This window comes from Piliocolobus tephrosceles, chromosome 6 (genome assembly GCF_002776525.5).
Source record: "Piliocolobus tephrosceles isolate RC106 chromosome 6, ASM277652v3, whole genome shotgun sequence".
NCBI classification, from domain to species: Eukaryota; Metazoa; Chordata; class Mammalia; order Primates; family Cercopithecidae; genus Piliocolobus; species Piliocolobus tephrosceles.
In genome coordinates, this window is record NC_045439.1 from 54,955,462 (window position 1) to 54,971,981 (window position 16,520).

The window sequence follows — 16,520 nt, forward strand, 5'->3', positions numbered from 1 at the left end:
GTTAAGAGTGAGATAAGGGTCCAGTTTGTTTGTTTTGTATCTTGCAACTTTACTAAATTTGTTGATTAGTTCTAAGAGGTCTTTTTGTGGAGTCTTTAGGTGTTTTCTATACATAAGATCATGCTATCTGCAAACAGAAACAATTTAACTTCCTTTCTGATTTGGACAGAGCCAGAATTTTGAACCACAAACTGGGTATATACCCAAAGGATTATAAATCATGCTGCTATAAAGACACATGCACATGTATGTTTATTGCGGCACTATTCACAATAGCAAAGACTTGGAATCAACCCAGATGTCCATCTGTGACAGACTGGATTAAGAAAATGTGGCACATATACACCATGGAATATTATGCAGCCATAAAAAAGGATGAGTTTGCGTCCTTTGTAGAGACATGGATGCAGCTGGAAAACATCATTCTTAGCAAACTATCACAAGAACAGAAAACCAAACACCACATGTTCTCACTCATAGGTGGGAACTGAACAATGAGATCACTTGGACTGGGGAAGGGGAACATCACACATCGGGGCCTATCATGGGGGGGAGGGGGGAGGGATTGCATTGGGAGTTATACCTGATATAAATGACGAATTGATGGGTGCTGACAAGTTGATGGGTGCAGCCCACCAACATGGCACAAGTATACATATGTAACAAACCTGCACGTTATGCACATGTACCCTAGAACTTAAAGTATAATAATAAAAATAATAATAAAAATAAATAAATAAATAAAAGAAAATAGATCTTGGCCCAGAATCTGTGATCCTGGCTTGTAACATACCATAATATCTACTTTTCTGAAAACAAAGAAAAATTTATATTTGTAGTCTGGATGTGTATATATTAATTTATATTAGAATCTTAACCATTTATACATAGTTGTGCCAACAATAGGCCGGTAGCTATAGTTTAAATAAGTAAACATGTAGTAACCTAGATTATTATAGTATATTGAACAAACAGTATGAAATTTGATGTAATGAAAAGTCTCCTAGATACTATATAAGGATTTTATTAGATACTAGATGATCTATCCTAAAATGATATTTTGACACTGTTCCATGACAGAATCCTGAAATAAGGTTTGTACGTGTGTGTATATATGTAAATATGTATGTATGTGTCTTTGTATGTATATACATATACATTCTGTTATACAAATTCTCAGTATTATGTCAACCATCAGGTATAGTATGAATCTACCATTATAGTTTGTATATTTGTATGTATTTCATCAGATATTTATTTTAGGGTCAATCATTACACCAAACGCATCCTTTCTGAGTGATCTGCTTCATTTCTGTCAAGTTAAGCAGTTTTAACAAACATATTATGCTTAAATAAAATATGGATTATATTAAAATCATATTATTGAAATATAATTCATATACCATAAAATTCACCCTTTTAGAGTGTACAATTCAGTATTTTTTCATGCGTTCTCAAGACCATGCAACTACTACCATTGTTGAATTCCAGAACATTTTCATCACCCCAAAAAGAAACCCCATACCCATTAGCAGTCACTCTCAATTTTCTCCTCTGTCCACCCTTTGGCACCCACTCATCTATTTTATAGTTCTATGGATTTGCCTAATCTAGATATTTCATATAAATGGTATCATATAATATGTGGCTTCTTATGGTCTGGCTTCTTTCACTTATAAGGTTTTCAAGGATCAACCACGTTATAGCATGAACCAGCAGTTCATTCCTTTTTTTGGATGAATATTCCACTGCATGGATATGTCACATTTTGTTTATTCCTTAGTTGATGGGCAATTGGGTTGCCTTTACTTATGGCAATTATGAATAATGCTGCTATGAGCATACATGTGTATGGTTTTGTGCCTGTCTTTATGCTAGTACTGCACTGTCTTGATTATTGTAGCTTTGTAGTAGGTTTTAAAATTGGGAAATTTGATTACTCCAACTTTGTTTTTCATTTTCTTTTATTTGTGTTTTGTTATTTCTTTTTGAGACAGGGTCTCACTCTGTCTCCAAGGCTGGAGTGCAGGGGTGCAATCATTACTCACTACAGCCCTGAACTCCTGGGCTCAAGGGATTCTCCTACCTCGGCCTTCCAAGTAGCTAGCACTACATGCATGCACCACCAAGCCTGGCTTTGTTTTTTTTGTTTTTGTCTTTGTTTCTGTTTTTGTAGAGACAGGGTCTCACTGTGTTGTCCAGGCTGGTCTGGAACTGCTGGCCTCAAGCAACACTCCCTCCTCAGCCCCCCAAGTGTTGGGATTACAGGCATAAGCCACTGCACCTGTCCCTGTTCTTCATTTTCAAGAGGATTTTGGCTATTCTGGGTTCCTTTGGATGGTATTTTTGTCTTAATTTTCTGAGGTAATTTATTGGTTTTAATATTTTCCTAGGAAATGGGACAGAATTAATTAAATTAAATTCAATATTTTGTTTAAGTGGATCTGGAAGGAGACCTTTCTGTAGTTATCACTTACCTTTGACTGCTTCATTCTCACCACATGGTATAGGGATCTTTTCAGCTGTAGCTGTTAAACTCCTCAGAAAGTCTGTGTTCACTTCGCTGTCTGCATTGCTATTTTATAGAATCAAATGAGTATTGTAATTTTGCAGCTGCAGTGACACAGAGTTCCCATGGACTCTAAGTCATGATTATGTGTAGCTAGTGCTAGAATGCTTCTCAAACAGAATTACTTAAAAAAACAAAACAAAACAAAAAAAAGGACATGTTCAAAACATAGAAACCTGAGCTCCCGACCTAGCTTCCTTGATTACTATGTGGCTCTAGGCAAGTCATTCTTGGTTTCCTCCTCTACAACTATAAAATGAGTTTAATAGTTTCCACTCTGAGTACATCACATAGTTATTTAAAAGATGTATGCAGAGGCACTTTGTAAAGTGTAAACTCTAATATATTATCATCACCTATGTAAAGATCTTTTCCTGCAAAGAACATACCTGAGGGCTTTGATTCCTCAGCTCAAACCATTACCCAGAGGAAAGAATCAGTGTAATACTTCTGAGTTTTCTGAGAGACTGGCACGTTTTCGATTGCAATTTTGTTAATGTCTTTGCCAGCTCATTCTTTGTGGGTTTCCATCATTTCTGTGCATCACTGCTCCTATTCTTAAATTAATCCTGTAGCCTCTGCAGCAGGAAGAAGAAAACTGAACAGTCTCTGTGTATTGGATTCTGCCTTCTGTGTTAGCGGGGTCTGCTCTTAGCATCTCTGGTAGATAGATCTTTGCCATCAGTGGTGTTCTGAGATGGGGTTGGGGTGGGATGGGTTGTAGGGACATTCTGGAAATAGTCTAAATCAGTAACATGGTGCCACTGGTTTCCACCTCAACCTTACTTGTTCCATATCTTAATTTCTGTGAAACTGTGGCCACTGGCAATTCTTTTTTTCTTTTTTTAATTTTTTAATTTTTAAATTTTTATTATTTTTTTCTTTTTTATTAAAGTTCTAGGGTACATGTGCACAACGTACAGGTTTGTTACATACGTATACTTGTGCCATGTTGGTGTGCTGCACCCATCAACTCATCAGCACCCATCAAGTCGCCATTTACATCAGGTATAACTCCCAATGCCATCCCTCCCGCCTCCCCCTTCCCATAATAGGCCCCAGTGTGTGATGTTCCCCTTCCAGAGTCCAAGTAATCTGATTGTTCAGTTCCCACCTATGAGTGAGAACATGTGGTGTTTGGTTTTCTGTTCTTGTGATAGTTTGCTGAGAATGATGGTTTCCAGCTGCATCCATGTCCCTACAAAGGACACAAACTCATCCTTTTTTATGGCTGCATAGTATTCCATGGTGTATATGTGCCACATTTTCTTAATCCAGTCTGTCATTGATGGACATTTGGGTTGATTCCAAGTCTTTGCTATTGTGAATAGTGCTGCAATAAACATACATGTGCATGTGTCTTTATATCAGCATGATTTATAATCCTTTGGATATATACCCAGTAATGGGATGGCTGGGTCATATGGTATTTCTAGTTCTAGATCCTTGAGGAATCGCCATACTGTTTTCCACAATGGTTGAACCAGTTTACAATCCCACCAACGGTGTAAAAGTGTTCCTATTTCTCCACATCCTCTCCAGCACCTGTTCTTTCCTGACTTTTTAAAGATTGCCATTCTAACTGGTGTGAGATGGTATCTCATTGTGGTTTTGATGTGCATTTCTCTGATGGCTAATGATGACGAGCGTGTTTTCATGTATCTGTTGGCTGTATGCATGTTTTCTGTTGAGAAATGTCTGTTCATATCCTTTGCCCACTTTTTGATGGGGTTGTTTGTTTTTTTCTTGTAAATTTGTTTGAGTTCTTTGTAGGTTCTAGATATTAGCCCTTTGTCAGATGAGTAGATTGCAAAAATTTTCTCCCATTCTGTAGGTTGCCTGTTCACTCTGATGGTAGTTTCTTTTGCTGTGCAGAAGCTCTTTAGTTTAATTAGATCCCGTTTGTCAATTTTGGCTTTTGTTGCCGTCACTTTTGGTGTTTTAGACATGAAGTCCTTGCCCATACCTATGTCCTGAATGGTATTCCCTAGGTTTTCTTCTAGGGTTTTTATGGTATTAGGTCTAACATTTAAGTCTCTAATCCATCTTGAATTAATTTTCATATAAGGAGTAAGGAAAGGATCCAGTTTCAGCTTTCTACTTATGGCTAGCCAATTTTCCCAGCACCGTTTATTAAATAGGGAATCCTTTCCCCATTTCTTGTTTTTGTCCGGTCTGTCAAAGATCAGATGGCTGTAGATGTGCGGTATTATTTCTGAGGGCTCTGTTCTGTTCCATTGGTCTGTATCTCTGTTTTGGTACCAGTACCATGCTGTTTTGGTTACTGTAGCCTTGTAGTATAGTTTGAAGTCAGGTAGCGTGATGCCTCCAGCTTCATTCTTTTGACTTAGGATTGTCTTTGCAATGCGGGCTCTTTTTTGGTTCCATATGAACTTTAAAGCAGTTTTTTCCAATTCTATGAAGAAAGTCATTGGTAGCTAGATGGGAATGGCATTGAATGTATACATTACCTTGGGCAGTATGGCCATTTTCATGATATTGATTCTTCCTATCCATGAGCATGGTATGTTCTTCCATTTGTTTGTGTCCTCTTTTATCTCACTGAGCAGTGGTTTGTAGTTTTCCTTGAAGAGGTCCTTCACATCCCTTATAAGTTGGATTCCTAGGTATTTTATTCTCTTTGAAGCAATTGTGAATGGAAGTTCATTCATGATTTGGCTCTCTGTTTGTCTGTTACTGGTGTATAAGAATGCTTGTGATTTTTGCACATTAATTTTGTATCCTGAGACTTTGCTGAAGTTGCTTATCAGCTTAAGGAGATTTTGGGCTGAGATGATGGGGTTTTCTAAATATACAATCATATCATTTGCAAACGGACAATTTGACTTCTTCTTTTCCTAACTGAATACACTTTATTTCTTTCTCTTGCCTGATTGCCCTAGCCAGAACTTCCAACACTATGTTGAATAGGAGTGGTGAGAGAGGGCATCCCTGTCTTGTGCCAGTTTTCAAAGGTAATGCTTCCAGTTTTTGCCCATTCAGTATGATATTGGCTGTGGGTTTGTCATAAAAAGCTCTTATTATTTTGAGATACATTCCATCACTACCAAATTTATTGAGAGTTTTTAGCATGAAGAGCTGTTGAATTCTGTCAAAGGCCTTTTCTGCATCAATAATGAGATAATCATGTGGTTTTTGTCTTTGGTTTGGTTTATATGCTGGATTACGTTTATAGATTTGTGAATGTTGAACCAGCCTTGCATCCCAGGGATGAAGCCCACTTGATCATGGTGGATAAGCTTTTTGATGTGCTGCTGGATTCAGTTTGCCAGTATTGAGGATTTTTGCATCGATGTTCATCAGGGATGTTGGTCTAAAATTCTCTTTTTTTGTTGTGTCTCTGCCAGGCTTTGGTATCAGGATGATGTTGGCCTCATAAAATGAGTTAGGGAGAATTCCCTCTTTTTCTATTGATTGGAATAGTTTCAGAAGGAATGGTACCAGCTCCTCCTTGTACCTCCAGTAGAATTCAGCTGTGAATCTGTCTGGTCCTGGACTTTTTTGGGTTGGTAGGCTATTAATTATTGCCTCAATTTCAGAGGCTGCTATTTAGAGTCTATTTAGGGATTCAACTTCTTCCTGATTTAGTCTTGGGAGAGTGTAAGTGTCCAGGAAATTACCCATTTCTTCTAGGTTTTCTAGTTTATTTGCGTAGAGGTGTTTATAGTATTCTGTGATGGTAGTTTCTATTTCTGTGGGGTCGGTGGTGATATCCCCTTTATCATTTTTTATTGCATCTATTTGATTCTTCTCTCTTTTCTTCTCTATAAATCTTGCTAGCAATCTATCAATTTTGTTGATCTTTTCAAAAAACCAGCTCCTGGATTCATTGATTTTTTTGGAAAGTTTTTTGTGTCTCTATCTCCTTCAGTTCTGCTGTGATCTTAGTTATTTCTTGCCTTCTGCTAGCTTTTGAATGTGTTTGCTCTTGCTTCTCTAGTTCTTTTAATTTTGATGTTTGGGTGTCAATTTTAGATCTTTTCAGCTCTCTCTTGTGGGCATTTAGTGCTATAAATTTCCCTCTACACACTGCTTTAAATGTGTCCCAGAGATTCTGGTATGTTGTATCTTTGTTGTCATTGGCTTCAAAGAACATCTTTATTTCTGCCTTCATTTCGTTATGTACCCAGTAGTCATTCAGGAGCAGGTTGTTCAGTTTCCATGTAGGTGAATGGTTTTGATTGATTTTCTTAGTCCTGAGTTCTAGTCTGATTGCACTGTGGTCAGAGAGACAGTTTGTTATGATTTCTGTTCTTTTACATTTGCTGAGGAGTGCTTTACTTCCAATTATGTGGTCAATTTTGGAATAAGTGTGATGTGGTGCTGAGAAGAATGTATATTCTGTTGATTTGGGGTGGAGAGTTCTGTAGATGTCTATTAGGTCTGCTTGATGCAGAGCTGAGTTCAATTCCTGGATATCCTTTTTAACTTTCTGTCTCGTTGATCTGTCTAATGTTGACAGTGGGGTGTTGAAGTCTCCCATTATTATTGTATGGGGGTCTGAGACTCTTTGTAAGTTTCTAAGGACTTGCTTTATGAATCTGGGTGCTCCTGTATTGGGCGCATATATATTAAGGATAGTCAGCTCTTCCTGTTGAATTGATCCCTTTACCATTATGTAATGGCCTTCTTTGTCTCTTTTGATCTTTGATGGTTTAAAGTCTGTTTTATCAGAGACTAGGATTGCAACCGCTGCTTTTTTTTGTTTTCCATTTGCTTGATAGATCTTCCTCCATCCCTTTATTTTGAGCCTATGTATGTCTCTGCATGTGAGATGGGTCTCCTGAAGACAGCAGACTGATGGGTCTTGACTCTTTATCCAGTTTGCCAGTCTGTGTCTTTTAATTGGACCATTTAGTCCATTTACATTTAAGGTTAATATTGTTATGTGTGAACTTGATCCTGTTATTGTGATATTAGCTGGTTATTTTGCTCGTTAGTTTATGCAGTTTATTCCTAGCATCGATGGACTTTACATTTTGGCATGTTTTTTCAATGGCTGGTACCTGTTGTTTCTTTCCATGTTTAGTGCTTCCTTCAGGATCTCTTGTAGGGCAGGCCTGGTGGTGACAAAATCTCTAAGCATTTGCTTATCTGTAAAGGATTTTATTTCTCCTTCACTGATGAAACTTAGTTTGGCTGGATATGAAATTCTGGGTTTAAAATTCTTTTCTTTAAGAATGTTGAATATTGGCCCCCACTCTCTTCTGGCTTGTAGAGTTTCTGCTGAGAGATCTGCTGTTAGTCTGATAGGCTTCCCTTTGTGTGTCACCTGACCTTTCTCTCTGGCTGCCCTTAAGATTTTTTCCTTCATTTCAACTTTGGTGAATCTGACAATTGTGTGTCTTGGAGTTGCTCTTCTCGAGGAGTATCTTTGTGGCATTCTTTGTATTTCCTGAATTTGAATGTTGGCCTGCCTTACTAGGTTGGGGAAGTTCTCCTGGATGATATCCTGAAGAGTGTTTTCCAACTTGGTTCCATTTTCCCCCTCACTTTCAGGCACACCAATCAGACGTAGATTTGGTCTTTTCACATAATCCCATACTTGTTGGAGGCTTTGTTCATTTCTTTTTCCTTTTTTTTCCCTAGACTTCTCTTCTCACTTCATTTTATTCATTTGATTTTCAATGATTGATACCCTTTCTTCCAGTTGATCGAGTCGGTTACTGAAGCTTGTGCATTTGTCACATATTTCTCTTGTCGTGGTTTTTATCTCTGTTTGTTTATGGCCTTCTCTGCATTGATTATTCTAGTTATCCATTCTTCCATTCTTTTTTCAAGATTTTTAGTTTCTTTGCGCTGGTTACGTAGTTCCTCCTTTAGCTCTGAGAAGTTTGATCGACTGAAGCCTTCTCTCAACTCGTCAAAGTCATTCTCCGTCCAGCTTTGATCCATTTCTAGCGATGAGCTGAGTTCCTTTGGGGGGGAGATGCGCTCTGATTTTTTGAATTTCCAGCTTTTCTGCCCTGCTTTTTCCCCATCTTTGTGGTTTTATCTGCCTTTGGTCTTTGATGCTGGTGACGTACTGATGGGGTTTTGGTGTGGGTGTCCTTTCTGTTTGTTAGTTTTCCTTCTAACAGTCAGGACCCTCATCTGTAGGTCTGTTGGAGATTGCTTGAGGTCCACTCCAGACCCTGTTTGCCTGGGTGTCAGCAGCAGAGGCTGCAGAAGATAGAATATTGCTGAACAGCAAGTACTGCTGTCTGATTCTTGCTCTGGAAGCTTCATGTCAGGGGTGTACCCCACTGTGTGAGGTGTGAGGTGTGAGGTGTCAGTCTGCACCTAGTGGGGGATGTCTCCCAGTTAGGCTACTCAGGGGTCAGGAACCCACTTGAGCAGGCAGTCTGTCTGTTCTCAGATCTCATCCTCCGTGCTGGGAGATCCACTGCTCTCTTCAAAGCTGTCAGACAGCTGTCAAACTCCACCCAGAGGTAGAGTCTACAGAGACAGGCAGGCCTCCTTGAGCTGTGGTGGACTCCACCCAGTTCGAGCTTCCCAGGGCTTTACCTACTTAAGCCTAAGCAATGGCGGGCGACCCTCCCCCAGCCTCACTGCCGCCTTGCAGTTAGATCTCAGACTGCTGTGGTAGCAATGAGGGAGGCTCTGTGGGCGTGGGACCCTCTGGGCCAGGTGTGGGATATAATCTCCTGGTGTGCCGTTTGCTAAGACCCTTGGTAAAGCGCCCTAGTAGGGTGGGAGTTACCTAATTTTCCATGTGTTGTGTGTCTCAGTTTCCCTTGGCCAGGAAAAGGGATTCCCTTCCCCCTTGTGCTTCCCAGGTGAGGCGATCCCTCGCCCTACTTCAGCTCTCGCTGGTTGGGCTGCACCAGCTGACCAGCACCGATTGTCCTGCTCTCCCCAGTGAGATGAACCCAGTACCTCAGTTGAAAATGCAGAAATCACCTGTCTTCTGTGTTGCTCACGCTGGGTGCTAGAAGCTTGAGCTGTTCCTATTCGGCCATCTTGCTCTTTCTGGCAATTCTTATTTGAGATTTACACTTAACTTTGGCCCAGTTCCCTGATCTTTGTATGCTTTGTTCTTCTCGTCTATAAAATTGTAAAGATTAAATGAATAATGCATGTGTATAGTAAAGGCTCAATAAATGTTAATTAATATTATTTGTTGTCATTACTGATTTGATGAATAATGTATTTGTTACCCTATGTTGTTACAGTTTTATTTGCGATTGAAAACCTTAAGATCTTTGTAGAGTACCTTCAGCAAGTAATTAGCAGAATTGGGATGTTTCAGGCATTTTATCATAGTCTCAGACCATTAGGCTGCAGTGTTGACCTTAAAAATAAATATTGTTTAATATTTGCTACATGCTACACTTTAAACTGGACTCTTTGTTGTTGTTGAGATAGTGTCACACTCTCTCATCCAGGTTTGAGTGCAATGGTGTAAACACGGCTCATTGCAGCCTCAACCATCTGGGCTCAAGTGAACCTTCCATCTCAACCTCTTGAGTAGCCGGAACTACAGGCACGTGCCACCATGCCCAGATAATTTTTTTTTATTTTTTTATTTTTTGTAGAGAAGGGTTCCCACTATGTTGTCCAGACTGGTCTTGAAGTCCTGGGGTCAAGCTATCCTCCCATCCCACCCAAAGTGGGGGGATTACACGTGTGAGCCACCATGCCCAGCCTAAACTGGACTCTTACAGATACTTTAATATACATTTATCTGCATGTTACAAACTACAAACTTCTTCTCACCTATTTATTATACTCAAGAAAATATATCATCTGTTTGTCACTTTTGAACCTGCTAACCTGGCAACACCAAGATTTCATATAGTTGAGTATGAGTGAAGAAATTATATATCAATAAGCAAAGTACAGCTGTACTGCATGTATAATATACAGATTTTTGTTTGAGCTTTAGGAAATTGCAATTTATATGATTTTTCTAAGTTCTTAAAGATACTCAATTTATGAGAGATGCTCAAGTTTGTATCTTATGAGCATTTATTTTTTAGCGTGTAACAGTGCATAGATTTTTTCATTGGAATTTATATTTAAAAGGTTTACTTTGTACATTTCCTTATATAGTTTATTTTTAAAAATAGTATCCTAAATGGGACAACTAAATTCTGAACTGTTTTGTAAACTGTCTAGTAAATGGAAGACAGTTAGCTAATTTATCTCATGTATATGTTATCAGCTTTAATCAGTTTTCCTCTTTTAATAACCAATATTTTAAAATAATGTTAAGATTCATTGTCATGAAGCTTATCTAAGAGAAATTATTTAATCACTATGTATAGAGTACAGTTGATTCCACAGCAATTTTTGATTATTTCTTGTCTATAATTATTTTTATAAAATGAACTTGTTTTCATAAAGTGTGTGGAAAAGATGTTAATCAAAAGCTTCAAGAACAGAAAATGCTTTCAAATATAAGGAAATACTTGTATAATAACTATATAATAAATAATTACATATGTTCCAGATTTTTTTTCTTGAATGATTTATAAGAAATAGTTACATTTCTTTGGCAGTAAAGAGGGAAGCAAGCGACTCTTTCATTTAACGTTTTATATACAACATTTTACATATGTGTTTGTGATCTTGTTACACATATTGCTATTTTTCAAAACTTCAACAGAGGTTAATTGGCATTGAGATTCTGGACCTTTTTCCCCGTATTCATGCTTATCTTTTTGAAAGAAAATAAGAGCCTGTAAATGTAATCTAAAAATGAAAATGGCTAGTAATGACAAGTGTATCAAGTTTCTTGTTGACGATGACAATTAAAAAATTCCTAACTTTGCTTAGATAAGTAAAACTAATAAAGCTTTCACTTCTACATATATGTTTTTCAAAATAAAAACATTTTCTAGTATGTTGATGTGAGAATTTTATAGCTGTTAATCTTTAACCTTTGATCGTTTCTTCCTTCCAGCAATTTTACCTGCTCAGGAATGGAAACCTCCTCTTCCAGCTTACGATTTTCTAAGTATGATGGATGCCGCAACATCTCAACATAGCACTAGGAAAATTCCCCAATGTATGAAAGAAACAGATGTGCAGGAGAATGATAAGGAACAACATGAAGATAAATCAGCAGTCAGAAAAGAACCGATTGAAACTCTGAGAATAAAGCATTGGAATAGAAGTAATTGGTTTAAAGAAGCAGAAAAATCATTTAGGCATGATAAAGAGTTATGATGCTCAAAGGTGAACTAATTTTATAGGGCTGTGGTTTCCAAAATTTTTTTGGCATGCTACACTTACTTTATTTCCTTAAATAATAATACTAAATCATTTCAAGTTTGTAGACTAGTGCCGTCCAATAGAATTATAATACAAGTCTCATGTTTTATTTAAAATTTTCTAGTAACTACATTAAACAAAGTAAAAGTGAGCAGGGCAAAATAATTTTGGTATTATTTTTCATCCAGTAGTATGCCCAAAATAGCTAAATTAATATAAAAATTATTAATGAGATATTTTACATCCTTATTTATGCCAAGTCTTCAAAATGCAGTACATATTTTATACTTACTGCATTTCTTACTTCTGAGTAGCCATATTTCAGGTGTTCATTAGCCATATGTGGCCTGTTAGACAAAAACTAGCATCATTAACTTAGTTCTAGCCATGATTTATACTTGGATTAAAATTAAAATATAACTCTGATCACAGTTAACTCTGCAGTGCATTCATGCAACTGGCAGTTATATTTGTTTTGTTGTAGTCATGATATTAAAATCAGTGTTTGTCAACCCGGGGGCAGTTTGGCTCCTCAGGGGATATTTAGCAATGTTGGGAGATATTTGTGATGTCATGACTAGGGCAGTTATTGGCATTTTGTTTTTAGCGAGAGAGGCCAGGGATGCTGCTAAATAACCTACATTGGACAGCCCCCGCCACCCCCAACAAAGAATTACCCTTCCCAAAATATTAGTAGTGCCAAGGCTGAGTAACCTTGGGTTAAAGGTAACCTGTGGCAGATTAGGTTTCCAGAATTTCCTGGTTCTGCTGAAGTATCATATTTGAAAAAATTTTGGCTATTAAAGATATGTATTAGATGGTCTTATCCTGATTATTACCTGGATACAACTTGATCTTTTCTAATATTTTCATAAAGTGATGGGATAACCCTAGAAGAGGACTCAGAATGATATTTGTATTTTAAGGGAGGCTTAAAAGCTGCTCTTATTTCTACAACTTATATGACTAAATTTCAGATTGAACAGGAATTCAGCATTCTGCCATCTCCTCATGGAAAGAGAGGCTCGCTCATCTGACGCGTCTCTGCAATCTACCCTTGCAAGCTTCAGACAAATCATTTTGTCTGGGAAAAAAAGTGAGGGAGGGAAAGATTAGCCAAAGAGTACATTTTCATTCCAAATCACTTAGCTGTGAGACTGATCTGTTTGTAGCAGTTGTTTGTCTCATTTTTGCTCTGTGCATTTTTTGAGACATTTGTTGAGAGTATTCTATTTGGTGCTCTACTGTATTTTTCATTTTAGTATCTACTTGGTATCTTGTTCTTTAAATTATCTTCACGTATGGTTTGCCTGATACAACTGAGTTTTATAACTGAAATTTAAGGAATCAAACAGCTAAAATTCAGTAAGTGCATGTATTTCCTTATAACATAGACCCTTTGCTACTATCAGCACCCTCTCCTCAATTTTTTTCCTGTAGCATGTGATGCCTTATTAATTCAATTCATTTTCATTTGCTTTTATTTCTAATATGGGATCTATGAGAGTGAACTCTAAATATGGTTTGTAGTAATAAAACATCATTAGCCTAATTATTAGAAAATGCTAATTAAGTACCAGCACATAGAAACATGAAATTGCTTAGTCATTGTACCTTTGTCAGCAATTTTGACAGTCATTAATGTTTGTAATGATTTTAAATAAAGTATCTGGCTTTCAGACTACCTTCACAAGCCTTCTTGAGTCTCTACTGTGCTCTCTCTTGGACCACTCTCCCTCTATCAGTTGGATTTCTTTGGTTACAAACAACAGAAATTCAACTTTGGCTCACTTAAGCAAAATGAGAATATTGGATAATTCACAGAGAAGAAAAATTAAACCAGGCTTTGAAAGGATAGGAACTAAGTCTGTTCTATGTAATAGGAATTAACAACTCAGTGAAGAATCAGTTCCAACAGATATACTATCTTTTATGACTCAGGGAGTCCTGGGAAAGTTGGGTTGGGGACCACTAGTCACTTTAATTGGTGGTCCTAACAGTACTTTCAAATGCAGAAGGGGTAAATCTCACAAAAGAAATCCAAATTCTGTTTACCAGAAAAAGAGAATGAATGCAGAGGAGGAAAAACAATGAAGAAATAGAAAACCCATGAATCCTCAAAACACTGCTTGCTGTTCTTCTACCATCCTCTGTATCCTTTTCAGATCTTTCTGCTACCTCTTACCCATTTTTGAGAGCTCCAAAAGCCCTCTCTTTACTCTGAGTGGTTACAGCTTTTCTGTATGTTCTCCTGGTCCTCTAGTAGGGTTGGTTGCCAGTGCATATTTACATTTTGTATAACATTTCATCTCTCATGAGTCATATTATTTCACCCTCTCCTGCCTCACCTGTGCTAGAATGTAAATATCCTTGGTCCATTGTTTCCAGCCCTTGTGATGAAATAGTTCATGAGCTGTTTTTCAAAATTCTTAGAGTTCCTCACTTAGGCCTATGCTTCTTTAAAAACTAATATGTGTAAGGTGAACAACAAGAGTTTGCAAATCAGTGTCTATTTCAGTAATAAGTAATCAAATAGATACACTTTGGGATTTTCACTTCCACCTAAGATGTAGAAAGCTGCAAGAGAATGTTACTCCTATCCTAACAACAAAAAGTGATAAATTTTCTTATATCTATCAGAGAAAGTAGCCAAAGGAACTGGTTTTCAAAGAATGACAACCCCCCTTCAAAGAGAAACAGGATATATGAACTGTTTTGCCTTCATCAGAGAATAGGAGGCTGCTATTAAAGCAAGTGAGAATAAATTATAAAGAATTTAGAAGAGTCTACGTGCTTACACTCCTTGCAAGTTAGTTTCCCTCAGATTCCTGAATTGGAAACAAATGACTTTATTACACCAGTAGCATTAGTCAGTGTCAGCATCCCCACAGTGTTATCAGAAGAGGCCCAGGTGATACCTGCACACACAGTGGATTGCATAACAGAAGGAACCCTGAGTTTAGGGAACCAAATATGTTATAATGGATATTTAGCATGCTTACCCTTTGCTCTAGAGGAATAGATCTTTATTATACTGGACAGTAATCAAACCTGTCCTTCTAGAGGGAGATACTGTCTGGAGAGATGGTATCTCTGTCGGTCTTTCCAGGCTGTTCTTTATATAAATATCCTTGAAAAGGTAGTCCAGAAAAAAGGCAGGCAGTACCTTTCCATGCAATCATGCAGAAATGTGAGAGACCTGTGGAGAATTGTCTACTGACAGAAATCATTAAATGTTAAGGAATTCTTTAAAGGCCAACTGTGTAATCGATACCAGTTTAAAATAGGTCCCCTGACATGACAGAGGTTCACAATCACTTTCCACAAGCCTCCACTGCATGCTGATGAGAAAGACTGGGGCAAGAGACTGATGAGAAGAGACCCCTCAGTGACACAGGCATGCATGAAATGATGGGCTGACAGGCATGAAACACTGCCCGCTTCCTCACACCTTTCTCTTGTACAAAGCAAAGCCACTGGGGGAGAGATGGCAAACCTTCCTGCCCTTATGGCCCACCTTCCTGCCCTTATGGCCCAGGCAGAGATCCACTGCTCTTGAAGGAGATGTAAAAGCAAAAATCTTTTGCCCTTGAGAAAGGCAGAAAATCTTGTGGGCCCAGGATCCTGTACCAATAACCAAGCAGAAATCCACTCTCACTAGAAGTACAGAAAATCTCTCCTGTTCAAGAATTCCCCAAACTGATGAGTATATAATTCAAATTGCAATGATGCAATGAAGGATATACAGAGGGAAGTGATACAGAATGATTATGATCAGACGACCACCTACTTAATTAAGTACAGTGGTGAGGTCAGTCCTCCCTAATGAAGTGATATTTGAGCTAAGACTTAAAGGATGAGATAGCCACCCTAGATCAGAATAAAGAGCATTCTGGTTAGAGGAATAGCATCTGGAAGGCTCAGGAAAGATTTTGGCTTATTTAAAGAATGGAATAGAACCATTATGGCTGGAGTCTAATGGGCAAGGAGGGCAGTAAAGAGATAAGGCTGGAGAGCTAGGAAGAGGCAGCATTACACAGGGTTTTGGAAGACATGGATGGTAAGGCATTTAAGTGCACCAAGAAGCAGGGGAGCAATATGATGGGATGCAAAACTTCAGAACCATATTCCAGTTGCCATAAGGAGTGGCCATGGAGATGGAGAGATGAGGATGGATTTGAGCTGTATTTTGGAGGTTTGACCTATAGACCTTGCTGATGGATTGGATCTAGGTTTTGAGGGAAAGGGAAGAACTACAAATGACTCAAGTTTCTGATATTAATAACTGAAAGAATGTGGTGCTATTTACTGAAATGAGGAAAAGGGAAGCTGGGGTGGTGTTAGGGATGAACAGAAAATCAAAAGTTTTATTTTGTCTACATTAAGAGTGAAAAACCTGTTTGATTTCAAGTTGACAGTTGGATACTTTGGTCTGGAGCTTTTCTTCATTGATTCAACAAATACTGTTTATTGTCTGCCAGGCACTGTTTTTGGAAATGTGAATGAAACAGCCCCTTTCTTCATGGAACTTATATTCTAGTGCAGATGAGATGGAAAATAAGTAAATATACAGTTGATACACAGATGATAATGGCTGTGAAAAAAATAAGACAAAGGAGGGTAAGGAGAGGTATAGGAGATTCTAAAAATGAAGTGTGGGTAAGGAAGGCCTCACTAATAAGGTAAACGTAAATAAAACCTAAAAAGGAAA

General features: G+C 38.0%; 1 protein-coding gene across 4 annotated transcripts in view; it reads left to right on the forward strand.

The window, feature by feature from the left end:
* Window positions 1-13,499, forward strand: part of TXNDC16 (thioredoxin domain containing 16) — a 119,942-nt gene extending 106,443 nt beyond the window's left edge. For 3 of the 4 annotated variants that reach the window (XM_023222621.1, XM_023222622.1, XM_023222623.1), the window contains one exon: window positions 11,499-13,499. In XM_023222621.1, coding sequence (XP_023078389.1) covers window positions 11,499-11,764 — 266 coding nt within the window. In that variant the 3' untranslated portion in view covers window positions 11,765-13,499. The remainder of the gene's footprint in view (window positions 1-11,498) is intronic. The other variant, XR_002733745.1, reaches the window with a different exon arrangement.
* The last annotated feature ends 3,021 nt before the right edge of the window (window positions 13,500-16,520 follow it).